We start from the raw sequence: 16,675 nt of genomic DNA on the forward strand, positions 1-16,675 counted from the left end.
TGTTTTTTCAATAGTTTTGTTTTAGAGTAAATCTTTATGGCACCTCGACGGAGAATGAATATGCGAGCGGAAGATGAACCAGAGTTGGAGTATGACTCCCCTTTTGTTTAGATCTTTGTATTTTATTTGAGAGACTATTAGTTTAGTTGTTTAAGTTTGAATTTTAAAGAAGTACTTTGAACTTTGGACTTATTTCGATATGGTTGTAATTTTCTTTTACTGTAGACAGTTAGATATTATGTTATATTGCATGGGCTTAACCTTTACGTAACCTCTTAATTGTGTTGGCAAAATTAAGCTTCTGCATGATTAATATTAAATTCCAATTAGTGTTTGGCATCATAATTCGAGGCAGATAAAATTTTACTAAGTAATATGTTTTTTGGAGACTTAGTAGGCGAATAATAGAGTCAAAAACACTTGTTTTTTTTTTTCAAAACGGAATAATTATAGAAAAGCTTTAACTCCATTTGTTGAATATAACTTTTGTGATATTTCAAGTTGATTTTCTATAAAAGTGTTCAAACAATTTATTGGGTTGATTTCGAATTAGGTGTTTCAACTTTCAGGTCGGTTCAAAATTGAGTATTTGTGTATATATTGATATTTACATAGTTTTAATCGTTTTTGAAGTCGGGTCAATTCGGGTTTGGTTACAAAACGGTTAAATATTGGTTCATCAAGTCTGTTTTGAACACCTCTTATATTCAGTCTGTATAATTTATAAAAAAATTCATAATTTAACTAGTTTTTATATAGTAAATAACTAGATATACCCGTGCCATGCACGAAGATTGAAAAAAAAAATTTGAGTTAAATGTATAATTGTATGATATTTGTTTTTAAAAATTATTTACTTTAAAGATTATAAAGAAGATTATTAGTTAGTATTTTAAAGATTATAAAGAAGGTTATTAGTTAGTATTTTGGAAATAATATTGGAAATCTTGGAAAATAATACAGCTTACCAAATCTTCTTATGCACGTTAAATTGTAGTATATTTGAAAATAATTTTCAATGCAAATTCACCTGTCACATCAGCATAAAATGAGCGAGAAAATTTTCTTTAAGAATCTAACATGTGTCGGTCTTATTTCTTCATTAGTAGTTTTTATTTTTATAGATATTATTCTCTTTTATTTTTAAAATAATATTGGAAATCATATTGGAAAATAATATTGGTTTGACAAAACCTTATACAGTTATACTCTTTTATTTTATTTTTTTTAAAAAAAGTAAAACAATTTAAAACAATAACGTCGTTAAAACGTTAACCATTTTAAAATGTAAATGGTTGCATTACTTCCCTCACTAGTCGTAGTCTCAAATATGATGTTTCTCTTGCTTCTTCTCCACCAACTGTTGTTGCATGTTTCCTCATCCCTTCATCTTCTTCTCATTTAATTGTTTGAGCAATTCCTCTTGTTATTCATCAATTCTGCCAGTGTTCTTGATCTCCATTGATCCATCTTTCGTTTGTTCTACATTTGAACAATGAACAACAACACTTCTTCAGCTAATGTCATCTATATTTTTCTTCATCTGAATTGATTATATTGTAGAATATTTTTGTTTGAAATTAGGGTTTTATTGTGTTTAATTGGGAATAAAAAACCCAAACATTCCCCGTTCCCACCAACACCCATCAATTCATTCAAACCAAACAAACCCCAATCATTCCCAATCACAAACACCCAAAAAAACACTGAGATAGCTAGAAAAATACTTTGTAGAGAAATGCAGTAGCTTTAGTTTGGTATGCATTGAGAAATACTGCAGAAGGATTAGGATCTGAAAGAGAATTTGGAATAGAATTTGATTATAATCCCCCTTTTAATTTTTAATTGTTGCTAAAGTAGGGTTTTTTCATCTTATTCATATTCACATTTGAGTACTATATTGCGGATTATTACAATCATGGCTTAAATCTATAACTGCTCGTATATCAGATCAACTGTTCTAAAATGAATATGATTTGTTGATTATAATGTTGATTGGGGATTATTCATATTCACATTTGAATATGATTGGAAGGCCTAAATCGGTGTATACTAAACCCCCTTTGTAAATGCTGCTAGACTTGTGACTAAGTAGATATGCATGCTTTACATGTTGCTGACAATCTTATTCATCTCTTTATGTCTTTATGGATATAGGTGATTACTTAAACACCATCACATTCAATTTAAGTTATCACTTTAAAGTTAAAAGTCATCACTTTAACCTTATAGATGATCACTTTATATTTCAATGTTGTAGTTTTAGAGTGGTAATTATGTTTAATAGGTAAACGCAAGGCATAGGGTTTGTATTAGGCTTAGAGTGTTATATACGGTTGTAAATAATGTTAAAAGATAATTAAATACAACATCAAAATGAGTACTTATAAGCAGTAGTAATCACTTTAATTATCTGAATATCACTTTGACATTATAGACATCACTTTAACGTGATTGATAAGTGCAATTATTTGCACTTATCTATATCATTTTATACTCATTAATGATGGTCGTTGTTAGTAATTTCGTACTTATTTTGAAGATTTATGATACTTTATCCATTTTGGTTATTCATATTGATTTTGAGGGTTTTGATTCTTTTAAGCATAACTCTCAAGGTTTTAATAATAGCGGAGTTCACTAAGGAGATTTTAGCTCAGGTGAAGATGTTCTACAAAGAAAATGTGCAAAAGAGTAGAAAAGTGTTTATGATGCAAAAATTTTGAGGTGAAATTTGATATATGTCTACTCTTTTGAACAAAACTTTTGATAGGAATATCGCATTAAAGCAAGTTAAAGGTCACTCTGGAGCACTATTGGCAAACATACTCTAAAGTTGAGATTATTCATTATTAATCAAAGTTAAGATTATTGTAGGAAAATCAGTAAAATATTTAATTATTCTGCATAATTTTTCCTTATTTGTTTAACAAAATATGATAAATTATTATATGAGGCGGTCTTAATGTGAGACGCGCTTTATAAACAGTAGGATAATTATCATAACTAATCAGGGGTGAATCTAGAATTCAATCTCCCTAGGGGCACCATCATATAGATGGAATTTTGAGAACATCTTGGCAGCGTTTCGTGCGTAAAATGAACAACCAATATTTTTTTCATTCTCCCAAAGGACATGTACACGCACAATAATTTCAAGCTAAGACCAAGCAAATATAAATGCTTATAATAAAACAAAGTCAAACAAAATAAAATCTAAAGTAACAAAATAACAAACCAACTACAATTGTTCTGGCCTAGATTTCATATTTTGAAATCGTTGTACAATAGCATCAATACTAACATCGAAAAACAAATCCTTCTCCATGCAAGTAACTAAGCTATCATTTAACAATTGTTCTCTCATACTATTTCGCACTTTACTTTTAATATGATTCATTATAGAAAAATGATCTTTCAACAGTTGTAGTCGCCTAGGGAACATCAAAGTTGGAATTTTTTGATTTTTCAACCCCAATTAGGCAAATCACTCCTTTTAATCTCATCTCTACATTAAAAATCTTTGTTTATTTAATCCACACAATTTCTCTCTCTATATTTATTATCAAATATATCTATTTTTTTCCTAAAAATAATTATGAGAACATAAACTCTTTATTTTAAATGGTATAGTGGATATCTCACAATATTAATGAAAATGATATATACAACGATAAGGATGGAATATAAGAAAGAATCTTGTATTTTTTTAATGTTATTTATTGTTATTTTTGCTTTAAAAATATATGAGTCTTAATTATATTTTGTTATTTTATCGGTAATTCTTTCTTGGAAATTTTAAATAACTACAAAAAATAATATTTATTATTCTTAATTTCTATATTAAATTTTTTAAAAAACTAAAATTATTAACAATAAATAAACTTTTAATTTTTATGCATAACACGAACGGCCCGTTTGGTTGATGGTAACGAAGTAATAGGAATGAAATGTTGTAATGGCAATAGTAATGAAGGAATGGATATGAGAATTGGTAATGAAGATTCTTTTGTTTGGTGTGCATAACTAAAGAATGGTAACGGAAGATAATATTCCATTGATTGCATTTGGTTGTTAGTAATAAAAAATGGTTATGACTCTTGGTTTTATTATTGTATATTTGTATCTAAAAGCATTATTGTATCTAAATTATTCTATCTAATGATTCTTTTTTTAATAATAATATTTTTTTGGATAATTACATACATTACCTTTTTTTTCTTTATTATTTTTTTTTTCTTCAGCTCGAAACAACATTACCTTATTTTATTACCACAGTAATACTTCATTACTATTACAGCCTAAACCAGGTTGTTTGATGGTAATAAAAATGGCCCTTTTTGGTAATTTCATTACCTTATTTTATTACCATACATTACCATTGAAGGCATCCATACAACCAAAATTTTTATTACTTAATTTTATTACCATTATCGCCCTCTAATACCATGTACCAAACATGCCGTATAGGCTATAATATCATTATTTATAATATAATAATATCATAATATCTTGTATAAAAATAAAAAGGAAAAAAAGGGGCGCAGGATACTTAAAATGTAAAAAATCATTCTTTTTTAGCGCCTTCGAAAACAGTAATTTCAATGTTAAATAAAAACAATTAATTAAAATTGACAGCTGTTTGATGTTATTACACGACGTCGACCTCTTTTCCAATAATAATCTGCCACGTGTTAACACGGTCTATTTTAACTACTATGGAACAGAGTGTATTGTAACATTCCCAATATTTTAATTGATAGTTTATTTCAAAAAATACAATAAATGATTAAATCGTCTTCTAGAGAGAGAAATTACCCTTTTCAAGCAAAAAAAACGAATCTATCTTTCTCGCTCTAAAATACTTTCTCTCTCTGTATTTTGCTAACCCTTCTTTCTCCTCGACAGCGAAATCGAACGATAACATACACGATACCTAAAACGCACTAAAAAAATTATATCGGAAACCCTAACCCTAAATCGCGAAAACTTATTTCTCTTCTTCGTTCTTCCTTCATATTTCTCTTCTCTTAATCGGTTTTGTGTTTCTATTAATTCGTTCGTTGTGTTCTGTGGAGCAAAAGATTTAATTTTTGGAAGAGTTGCGAAATTTAGGTTTAGGTTTAAGGTGAGTTTGCCAAATGGAATTTTCGAGCGGTGGAATTTGATGACCGAAAGTAGCCGATGTCTCGTACACAAGACGATGATGGGTATGGGTGCCGAAGGAGGGTGTGGTATGGAGGAGAAGCCTTGTCCGGTGAACAAGATATTTCCGTTGCCGGATAATACTCCGGTGGCTAAGCCGGTGACTTCGCCGGAGAATTCGGAACTCGTTGAACTAGGTTTGGATTTGTATTCTCAGGCTTTTAAATCATTGTCCCAGCGTTCACCATTCGATCTTGATGCAAAAACAGAGGCGACACTCCCTTGTGGATTGGCGAGTTTGTTGTCGAAGCCGACTGATAGTAGGAGGAAGCATAAGAGGCCGCATTGTGAAACAAAGGCGACTAGGAAAGGGTCGAGTGAGAAGTCAAAAAGTCGTAGTGTTTGGAATAATTTAGAGGATTACTTTAGGGAGCTTACAGTGCAGGATATTGAGTGGTTGTATCAATTCTCTTCGCTTGGCTCGCTATTGAATGGTGATAATTCATGCTTTGAAATCCCAGTTTTAGGAAATGGTATTAAGATTAGCTGTAGCAATAATAATAGTAACAATCCTGATAACTTTTGTAAGGTGGAAAATGATGATGTTCCCGCTGGTGTAAGTAAAGAAGAGAATGTCGAAGTGCGTATGTCAGATGCTATAGCATTCTGTGATAAGGTGGAGGAGTTTGAGAAAGCAAATGATAAGTTGGAGGATGTGAAGATAGAGAATGTCAGTTTGGATAGTCCGAGTGTACTCAATGAGGGTCCGTTGTCTGAGTATTCTTTGCCGTCATCTAGCAGTATAGAATGGGTTTTAGGCTCGAGGAACAGGGTTTTGTTGACAACAACACGTCCTACAAAGAAAAGGAAGCTTTTGGGTGAGACTGCAGGGTTGGAAAGACTTGTTGTTGCGCAGCCTTGTGATGGGAGTTCTAGCTCTTGCCATGTTTGTAGTATGAGTGACACAGCGGATCAACTGAACCAGTTAGTTGTTTGCAAGTCATGTAACGTGGTCGTTCATCAGAAGTGTTATGGTGTACAAGGAGAGAAAGATGGATCTTGGTTGTGCTCTTGGTGCAAGTACAAGATTGATGAATCAGGAGCTGCGTTGGGCAGTGATAGACCATGTGTTCTTTGCCCATGTAGGGGAGGCGCTTTGAAACGCTTTCAGAATTCAGAGAGTGGAAATGACTTGTCTGTTAAATTTGCTCACTTGTTCTGTAGCATGTGGATACCAGAAGTTTACATAGAGGATACCAGGATGATGGAGCCGGTTTTATGCCATGGAATTAAGGATATTCGGGAAAAGTTAGTTTGTAATTTATGCAAAGTGAAGGTCGGTTCTTGTGTCCGATGCAGTGATGGTATGTTCTGTAGCTTGTTTAGTTATTATGCTATGCTCTTGTTTCACTGTAATAAAGCTTTTTACGTGTGGTTTATGAATTTTTTGGTCAGTGTAAGCTTGATTTTGAAGTATTTGAGCAAAGCATATTGTGCAACTTTATTCCTCTGAATTGATATAATAATAGGCGTATACAAAAATTTGCAAATAAAAACTTGGTATTTACATAGTGTATTCATGTGCAGTGTTTTCTCTTACTCATTTTATTTGGTTTTTTGCTATAGCCTGTCAATGCAGTGAACAAAATGCTAAGAGTATCATTCTTAATATAGTAGCTGTTATATCATGTTCATGTTTATTGACATATGATTGTTGCCTTGCTTTAATATCTAGAGGTGTATGTTCATATCTGATGTTCTACTGAAATTTGTTAGCATTTGCTGAAAACAGGGCCACAAATGATTGTGGATGATATAGCCAAAGGAACGAGTACAAGTTTGCTTTTGTAAAACTATGTCGATAAATCTATATAGTATCGTCAACATTACTCCCTCTGTCTTTTTCATTTTGCACCCCTGTTAATTTTAATTTGTCCCACTTATTTGTACCCTTTCCTTTTTTTTTTCTGGCAGTGGTTTCACTTGTAATCTCATTTGCAAACTTATACTCTCTTTCCATATTAACCACCCATTTTAATCTTCTACTTATTTTTGTTATATTCTCCAACCCAATTTCTCTTTCCACTAGTTTTACTCATTTCATTTTGCACTAGGTGCAAAATGAGAAGAACGAAGGGAGTATTTGATGTGAAGAAATGGATTAATTTGGATTAAGTATTGAGCTACATGATATATATTTCAGATGCTTACAAACTAGAATTAAATTAGCAAGACTCTTGGTGGTTTGACCGGAAAAGAAAAACATGCCAGTTTGCCTTTTCCTTTTGATTTGTTGATTCAAATTCCAGGATAGTTTTATGACAATTGTTGCTTATTTATTTATCACAATAGCTTTTAACATCGAGATAACGCATATGTGATTTTTTAGCCGGATTAGATATAATTGTTTTGTGATAGGGTGGGTGGTGATATAAAATATATTTAGATTTGTCGTTGTCTGACTGCATTTCAAACTCCTTCTGGAAGTTGAAGACTCATCTTTAAAGGTTGCTTCCTATCTGGGATTATGCTCCTGCTCTGCAAGAAAGATTACACATTGGATTTTAGCTCGTCATGCGCCCTCTCCACTTAACTGTGTGTAATATGGGTTCTTTGATTATGAATCACAAAGTTCTTTTTTGATTTTCTTGATGAACAAAAGACTATATGAGAAGAGTTTTTTTATAAAAAGAATGTATGAGAGGGGAGTAGAAAAAGCATGATAAATAATGGAAACATGATGGCGACTGGTGAGCGAGGAAGGTTTTGGGGAGAGCAAAAGAAGATGTTTGTGCACATCTCTTGAGGCGAATCTCTATGATCATTTTAATAATTTCATTTTATTTTGGATTGAAAGGAAAGATTTTAGAAATACCAATGTACGTACTTTGGAAAAGATTTTGTTCCAGTTCAAAAATATGTCTTCCATTTTTTTGTCCCTTTCCTCCATTTGTGAAATCTCTTTCACTAAAAGTTTATTTGTAAATTAGCTGATATTTATTACAAAAATTATTGGATGGATGACTTATGAAATCGGTTGCTAGATTTTTTGTGCTTAATTATTATAGAAACTTTTCGTTATGAGTTTTGTCTTCTGCTGCACAACCGTCGTGTGTTAGAGACTTAAGAGCTTTTTGTTCGATTGTTTATAAGTTTCGATTGGAGTTTGTACACACTATTAGATGCCTAAGCTACGTTATTTGTTTTTAATATTTTGCAAGTGAAGTTTTATTAGTACTATTGTCTTTTAGGATGACACTGGATCTGTAGTACCACTTTAGAGCTTTACTTGCAAAAACATGTCTTTGTTGGTTTTGATGCTTAAATATGTATGGTGTGATTTGTTGTGCAGGATCATGCAGAACTTCTTTCCATCCTATGTGTGCGAGGGAAGCAAGAAACAAACTCGAGATATGGGGAAAGTTTGGTTGTGATGATGTAAGATATCGTTAAATTCTTGAATTTGTTGTAAATGAATAGTGTCAAATTTAATATTGCTGATGGAATCATTTTTATAATAGACTAGTGAGGTAATGTTGGATGAAAGTCATGTAATTTGTTGCATATGTAGATTGAACTGCGGGCTTTTTGTGCAAAGCATTCGGGAAATTATAATCTTGCTGAGAGTGCATTGTTGGAGAATAATGAACAGAGTCATGCTTTGAGCAGTGATTCACGTGGTACCTTAATTAAACCAGAAGTATCATCGGGTAATAAAATAAAGAAGCTCAAAATAGGCTGGAAAAATGGTGATAAAGTTACTTTACACATGGAATCTTCAGATGGTAATACTGAAAATTTGAGAGAAATAGATAAGGGGCTAAATAATGCAGACTCCAACACAAAGTTTAAAGCTGGATCTGCTGATGGACAGGAGTTTATTGCTATGGGCTCAGAAGGCACTGTTGAGGATGTCAAGACATCATGTCGTCTCGATCTTGGACTGGTCTTGAAGAAGGTGCTTGTTTATAGCTCCATTTTCTCATCAACTTGATTCCATCTTTATTTGTATGCTTGTAGATTTCATGGCTCAATCTTTATATCTCTCTTGGTTCTCATGTTCGTTGAGTTTGTAAGATTCACATCAATTTTCATGCAGCTAATGGATCGTGGAAAAGTTACTTTGGAGCAGATCTCTACTGGAATAGGCATGTCAGAGAGTTCTTTGGCATCAAAGCTCACTGTAATATACCCTTTATTTTTATAATGACCTTTGTTATACTGATTTGTGTTACTGATTTGTTATATTGTGCTCATTGTGTTTGGCAATCAAATTTCTGCAGCAAGGCAATCACATGAGCCCTGAGTTATCATGCAAGATATTAGAGTGGCTTAAAGATCATTCTCATATGGATACTTTTGAAAGGGATTGGAGGGCTAAACTCAGTTGTTTTATGCCTTCAAAGGCTGAGGCAAAAACCGATAATGTCTTTGATGCAGGTGATGTGAGGGGCTTAGATATTTCAGATTTACCTGTTAAATCAGTTCCTCCAAGGAGACGGACTGTTGGAAATATCAACATGTTGAAGGATGCGAAGGATGTGTTCCCGTGGGGCGATAAAAAGCTTGGGAACAGAGTTTCAACTAATGAAGGATCAGAATATAAAGATTTGAATGCAGATTGTGACAATTTGAGTAAACATTTGGTAGATGGGAGAGAAGAGGTATATTTTAAATGAAATCCATTTAGTTGGGGTATTTTTTGGTTCTGGTTGGTTCATAGTTGGCTATATCTTGGCATGTTGAACTGTTTGTGTTGCCCCCTTTTGTATGTCATGCTTTTTGATGGCCCATATATTTTGTCAGCATAGTGTAAAAAGAAGACGAATTGAATGCAATGTCAATGTTTTCAAAACAAACAAACCTATATTCCCACGTTTTTTTGAAGTATGAGGCAAATGAAGACATTCTTTGAATGCTTTGTTTTTCACCGGCAACAATTGTTGAATAGATCCTATGCCATCCTAAAGTCACTGGGAAAGTTCTCAGTGATATCCTGTAGGCATGAGTTTTTGTTTGGTTTGTCATCTTCTCAAAATAATCCTAATTTTTTGTGAAAAACTGTCTTTGGGTTATTATGAGAAAGTTTCTCCAATTGTATGGTTTATTTTGAGTTAAGTAATATTTGGGATTATTTGAGCGAATGAGTCATAGTTGGGATTATTTTTAATAATTTTACCTTGGGTGGAACATATAGGAGTTGCCTAATATATTTTCAGCTACATACTGATTAAAAAAAAGCTCAGCCACATAATTTTATTGATTGTTCATTGTTTAAAATTATTACATACACCATTATGTTGGGATAGTATTCAAATCATCAATCACTTTGATTACCATGTTTATCTGGAATGTTTGCAAAGTACATTACATTTGGAGAATCAAATGATAGTGTAGTCCAAGTTTTTGTACAGCGGGGAGTATCGTTGACACTTCCACAAATTATACGAGTCAATTTGGCTTCTATAGTTTTTTGAATTTTCTTTGATGTGTTGATCTTGTGGTTTCATTGTTACATTCTCTCATTGCAGATTATTGTCAAGACCAATGGTTTTGAACATACGTTCACAGAACTTTCACCCACAACTGACAGTATGTTCATTTTACTATAGTTTTTGAAATTATGCTTTTCCAAGTGACATGTATAATATTGTACTACACAATTACTTGCTTTCTCAGCAAATGAGTTTGCTTGTGTATCATTAGTTTTGCTTACACCATTGGTTTCGTTAGTTTTTTATATTGTTTTTCCAAGTGACATGCATAATATCTGTTTTTCCTGCTTGCTTGCCCCCTCCTAGCTCATCGGACTTATTGTGTCAGGTATCTTGCTCAATCAAAATAGCCTATGTCGTGTTGAAAATAATGGAATAGAAGAAGGCACTTCTTCTGGAAAGAGTTCATTGCTGGATTTGGATCAGGAGGCTCCTTCCTGTTCTTCTGCAGATATGGCTGGTTATTCGGATGGGTAAGCCCCTTTTTTGGTTACTAGTTTTCTTGTGCATGTTTTCCATTCTGTGTAAGCTCACTTCTCGAGACAAGTTTCTTGATATAATATCATGATTTCTTTCCTCATTTTTGTTTAAGAATATCTCTGAGTGATTATGTGCTTGAATTATCTTTTTTTATTGTGCAGAAATATCAATTATAAAATAGATTCGTCGGTGCATCCTTACATTCAGAAGAAATTGGATGAAGTGCGAAGTTTTCTTATCCGGAAAGCTCCTGATTGTAATGGTTTGTTTCTTTCTTTTGGCTTATCTTGCTATCTGAAATAAGGTTGAATCTAACTTATTTTGGGCTGTAGGCTATGTGGGATTGGACTCGACCGTGGAGCCGACCCTGAGTACAGAGCAGAAGCTTCCTGTTTGTAATGACTGGGGTAATGCCAGTGAAGCAGTGAAATTCGAGGACTTGCATAAGACTGGTGATTTGGGTATTTTTGATCCTTCTCCAGAAAATGAAATGGAAGGAGAGATGATTTTTTTCCAGCAACGATTGTTGTGCAGTGCTATTGCTCTGAAGCATCAAAGTGGTCAGTTCATTGCCCCTGTATATTTGCGCCTTTTTAGGGTTCTTGAACTCACCCTAAGTGCCCAGCAGAAGCTCTTTTTTTTTTTTTTTTTTTAATTTTTTTGCTTTCTGCTTACCATGTTCACTCATATTTGATTCCAAATAAATTTGGTGATCATTTGGTGCAGATCAGCTAATCAGCAAGATTGTCAAGGATATGCCACATGAAATTGATTCAGTGCGCAGGCGAAGATGGGATGCCGTACTTGTCAACCAGTACATATATGAGCTTAAGGAAGCAAGGAAGCAAGGTAGGAAGGAGAAAAGGCACAAGGAAGCCCAAGCTGTGCTAGCTGCTGCTACTGCTGCTGCTGCTGCTTCATCTCGAGTGTCTTCATTGAGGAAGGATGCAGTTGATGAATCTTCACAGCAAGAGGTTATTAATTACAAGCCATGCTGTTTGTTGCGCTGGCAACTGTTGGGGCAACAGTATAAAAATTCCCTTTTTGCATGTGTATTATTGACACATTATCTTTGGTTTTTATCAGGTCAAGGTGGATAATACCAAGGTTCGTGGTAGCCTATCTTCGCTTGCTGTTCCGCGAGTGAAGGCATCCTTTCCAAACATGGATATTCCCAAGGCTACATCAGATGTTTATTCTGATGTGTTTCACTTTACTTCTGGAGCATCAAAAGAACACCCTAAGTTATGTGACATTTGCAGACGTTCTGAGAGTTTACTAAATCCTATATTAGTCTGTTCCAGTTGTAAGGTATGCCTGATTTTGAATTGCAAATCCTCCAGACGAGGTATTTCATTGCGTCATCTCTGATATCTTGCTTTGTCTTTGTGGCTATCAGGTTGCTGTTCATCTAAATTGTTATCGCAGTGTTAAGGAATCTACAGGTCCCTGGTACTGTGAGCTCTGTGAAGAATTGCCATCTTTGACGGTTCCCAGAGATTCATTAGACAATTCATCAGGGACACCTAATTCTAGTGTAGAATGTGGATTATGTGGGCTTCCAAATGGTGCTTTTAGAAAATCAATTAATGGTCAATGGGTCCATGCTTTCTGTGCTGAGGTGAAATATTGGGATACAGTTTGTCATTTTGTTATTTTTTTCGATCAAGGCTATAATGAATTTCTGCTGTTTGGTGTAGTGGGTGTTTGATTTGACCTTTCGAAGAGGGCAAGTGTCTCCTATTGCTGGAATGGTGGGTCACCACACTATTTGAATTCAATTCATCTTTACTGCTTCTGTATCTTTAATTTGTATTCAAAGCTTTTTCCTCTTCAAGCAGTCATGTAAGCTTATAACCTTCTCTTGTTATCAGGATATAATGCAGAAAGGAAATGACATGTGCTCTGTCTGCCTTAGGAAATATGGTGTCTGCATAAAGGTTGATATTTTTTTATTTGACAGCAAAATTTTGTTTGACCTTTTAAGAGGCTTTTGAATGCTAAATTTTTTTGTTCGTACTTCATACGTGTAGTGCAATTATGGAAATTGTCAGTCTACATTCCATCCGTCCTGTGCTAGAAATGATGGCTACTATCTGTATGCCAAGTACATGGGTGGAGGCAAGATGCAACATAAAGCTTATTGCAGTAAGCACAGTTTGGAGCAAAGATCAAAAGTAGAGTCACACTTGTTATTCTGGAAGTTTTTTTTTGTTTGGTAGTTTGTATGTCATATTTTATATGATATCAATTTGACAAGTCTCTGTTACTTTGGTGATCAGGCTGATACTCAGAAACATGGAGCCGAGGACTTAAAAATTGTTAAACAACATCGGGTGAGTGGGAGACTTCATATGGCAGTTATCGTACAAGCTTGTCACACCTTTTGTCTCGTTTTGCTTTAAACTTTATGTCTATTATCCTTCTAGAGTGGGGATCTTTTTTTTTGTGTGATTATCTGTTGCAGACTTGATCACATGTATTTTCTACTACCTCCATCCAAAAAAAAATTGCCACTTTCCTTTTCTGGATGTCCCAACATAATTGTCGCATTCCCCATTTCAGTAAATTTACCATTGCACCCCTTGTTACATTACCAGTTTTTTTAACTTAAACCGTCTAATGTTCTACCTGATTTGTCACAGCTACCGAGTTCCCACATTAGTATATTCATCTAATATATGCTGAAGTTTCATATTTGGGTGAGTTAAAGGTTAATTTCATATGCTCTTAAATTCCAAAACCTATCTCACAATCCTCCTAAGCAAACTCTACTCAACAAACCTGAAATCCACAAAGTTGTCCCAAAACCCTACGTGTCTATTATGTTTGGATATCGGGATTCAGGAGTAATATATTTTACATTAATTTTGTACTTGGGTAGTTTTTGTTTGGTTTAATTATGATTTTCCTATGGTTCCTTCAGCTCATAGATCTGTCCGTCACAACTTTCGTTTGGTTTGTGCCTGGGTTTTTTCTTGAGTGTTCAATTGTGTAAAATTAGTGATTTAACCTGAATTATCTAGTATCTTTCAAGCTTGTTAATGATCTTTCAAATTTAATTTCATTCTATCTGTCCTTCTCCTCTCAATTTTGAATCACTTGGAATTAGTAATTTATTTCAGTGGTTACTGCTTGCTGCAATTATTACTAAACTTCTGTATGTGTTGCAAGCCCATACTTATTGGTTCTTCCACCGTCAATAGGACATGATTATTTTTTCTGTGAGTTTTTCGTGCCAATTTGTTTTGTGGGTCCCCTTCTAATTTTAAAATATTAATGTTCTATGCATAAGAGTGTCCCCAATATGCACAAGATAAGACTTTTCCTGTATGATATTCATGTTTATTTTTCTAACTTTCTTTTTTTTTTTTTTGGAAATCTTTAGTTTTGTTGTCGGGCTTTTAATGTAAACAGACTTTTTAGTATATTTGGTAGTCTTTCTAAGCTTGATTTTTATTTTGTATGCATGTTTCTTTGTGCTTTATGATTAATAGCTGACATATAATATTTAAATGTTTTTATTTACAGCTAATTTAACTTCTGAATAATGATGCAATGTGCTTTTTGGTCAGGTTGAGTTAGAGAAGTTACGTCTCCTTTGTGAGCGGATAGTCAAGCGGGAGAAGTTGAAGGTAACTGCAGAATGCATTTTACTTGTTCATGCAGCATGCCAATGTCAATCTGTTTTTTCTTTATTTGTTGTTGCCTTTGAAAACCTCTTTTACTAGCTTAAGATGGCAGTAGCTTGGTTGTGTGATGGATAGAGGTTGTTTTGTTTCAAATTGCTGGTGTTTCTTATGAGTTTAGTGATTTTTTTCAAGTATCACTACTCATTTCATGCAAGTAGTGGAAATCTTCCCAGTTTTTTTTTTTATCTGTTTCTGCTTGATAATCTGTTGTCATGTATGCATTTTTTGGGTTGTGAATCATTATTTGATGTTTTATGCATTCATAAAATTAGTGCAAATTTCCTATTTTACTTTTCTTGATCAGTTGTGTGTTGATTGCAGCGAGAATTGGTTCTTTGCAACCATGATATTTTTGCTTCAAGACGGGACTCGTTGATTTTCTCTATGCTTGTCCACCGTCCCTTTTCATCACATGAAAGTTCAGACTCGGCCACCACATCTCTCAGGGGACATGTGGATGGTTCTATGTCATGTAGCGATGTGATGCAAAGATCTGAGGACATCACTGTCGACAGTGCATTGTCATCAAAGCGCATTAGGCTTCCATTGTCAGTTGAAAATGATCAAAAGACAGAAGTTAGTTCATCTCACCATGTCCCTACTCCAAAGTCTACGGAACGGATTTCATTTGCTGGAAAGCAAATTCCTATAAGAGCAGCGTTGGCTAGTCGGAATTTTCCACACAGCATGGATAATAGTTCAAAATCCAAAAAGGTGTTTTACTAAAAGATCTGGTGATCTTGCTTTTTTAATAATACAATATAATTGGTGTTTGCAGAGCCCTTGAGGTATTTTATTTGTCTTTTTGTTGGCACTATTGCTATAGTCTTTGGGCGGGACTATTCCAATAAAATCAACAAATGGTTTTACTTACCTGCAGAAATGGTCTTAACATATATCTATGTTAAGAGCGACAATTTAATCTTCAGTATCTTGATCTTATTTTTTTCTTCACTGAACCGTTCTATTCTTCCTGAGATATTATCTTGATGTGTATCTTTTGACATTTGTTTTTTTTGGTGAAATGTATGCAGCCCATTGAAACATTCAAGAAAGAGCTGATAATGACTTCTGACCAAGCATCTGTTAAAAATCGGCGGCTACCTAAGGGATATTTTTATGTTCCTATTGATTATCTCTCCAATGGGAATCCTGCTGGGCACGATTCTGTTGATAGAGAAGAGGGGGATGAATAGTCTGATGAAATTAAGGTCAATGATTTGTGGCTCACATTGTTCCGGAGGGTCATGTGGTTGCAGTTGTGGTTATCACATTGATGCCTGGATGGAGGCTTGGGCTCTTCGTTGTGACATGGGATTCTCTTTGAAATTGAGAAATTTTGGAAACATTTGTTGTATATTTGTTCCCAGAGCAATTGTAGAGTGGGTGAAGGTTTGATCTTTGATCTGTTTTAAGGGGTCTGAAGTCTTTCTCCTGCAACTTTTACCTTTCCCTTGTAACTGTAAGCTAGTTAGATGAAATCACCTACTGCTAGTGCTTTGTAAAGTTAGTGTATATAATAGTGTTGTTCCGATGTAATGTCTCAGACATCCCAATTAATACAGGAATTACATTTTATTCTGACCAATTTTGACGGAGTCCGGATTTTCCTTATTTCTTCCTCATTTTCACTTATCTTAGTGTTGCTGATCATGTAAGAATAAGATCTTCCTTTCTTCATTCCTCCTTTTATCTGTGCATGTTTTTGTGTGTGTTTGTGTGTATGGATTTCAGTGTTTCTGTTGAGGAGCCTTAGCTTTGATTGGAGTCGAGAAGGTAAGTGCCATAATATTTTGTGCTAATTTGTTTTCTGTGATAACCTGAATTCCAATTTTATTCAATATTGCAGATTTGGAACCCTAA

The 16,675-nt window shown here is 34.0% G+C and overlaps 1 protein-coding gene across 1 annotated transcript; it reads left to right on the forward strand.

Moving 5' to 3' along the window:
- Window positions 1-4,751: 4,751 nt before the first annotated feature.
- On the forward strand, window positions 4,752-16,400 carry LOC130809719 (uncharacterized). Its single transcript, XM_057675495.1, has 19 exons — window positions 4,752-6,509; window positions 8,498-8,583; window positions 8,717-9,103; window positions 9,245-9,328; window positions 9,429-9,809; window positions 10,677-10,737; window positions 10,969-11,113; window positions 11,282-11,382; window positions 11,453-11,680; window positions 11,847-12,094; window positions 12,207-12,431; window positions 12,520-12,741; window positions 12,821-12,874; window positions 12,995-13,060; window positions 13,154-13,297; window positions 13,403-13,456; window positions 14,696-14,755; window positions 15,134-15,526; window positions 15,847-16,400. Exons 1-19 carry the CDS (start codon window positions 5,168-5,170, stop codon window positions 16,006-16,008), a joined length of 4,443 nt encoding a protein of 1,480 aa, XP_057531478.1. The 5' UTR covers window positions 4,752-5,167; the 3' UTR covers window positions 16,009-16,400.
- The last annotated feature ends 275 nt before the right edge of the window (window positions 16,401-16,675 follow it).

The sequence above is a fragment of the Amaranthus tricolor genome, chromosome 4, assembly GCF_026212465.1.
Source record: "Amaranthus tricolor cultivar Red isolate AtriRed21 chromosome 4, ASM2621246v1, whole genome shotgun sequence".
Taxonomy (NCBI): domain Eukaryota; kingdom Viridiplantae; phylum Streptophyta; class Magnoliopsida; order Caryophyllales; family Amaranthaceae; genus Amaranthus; species Amaranthus tricolor.

What these genes read in the sequence shown, in the direction of transcription:
- LOC130809719 (XM_057675495.1), top strand. Translation starts at nt 5,168, where the DNA reads ATGACCGAAAGTAGCCGATGTCTCGTACACAAGACGATGATGGGTATG. An exon ending in ACTTTCACCCACAACTGACA is followed by an intron (nt 10,738 to 10,968) that starts GTATGTTCATTT and finishes TTATTGTGTCAG; the next exon opens with GTATCTTGCTCAATCAAAAT. An exon ending in ATAGTTCAAAATCCAAAAAG is followed by an intron (nt 15,527 to 15,846) that starts GTGTTTTACTAA and finishes AAATGTATGCAG; the next exon opens with CCCATTGAAACATTCAAGAA.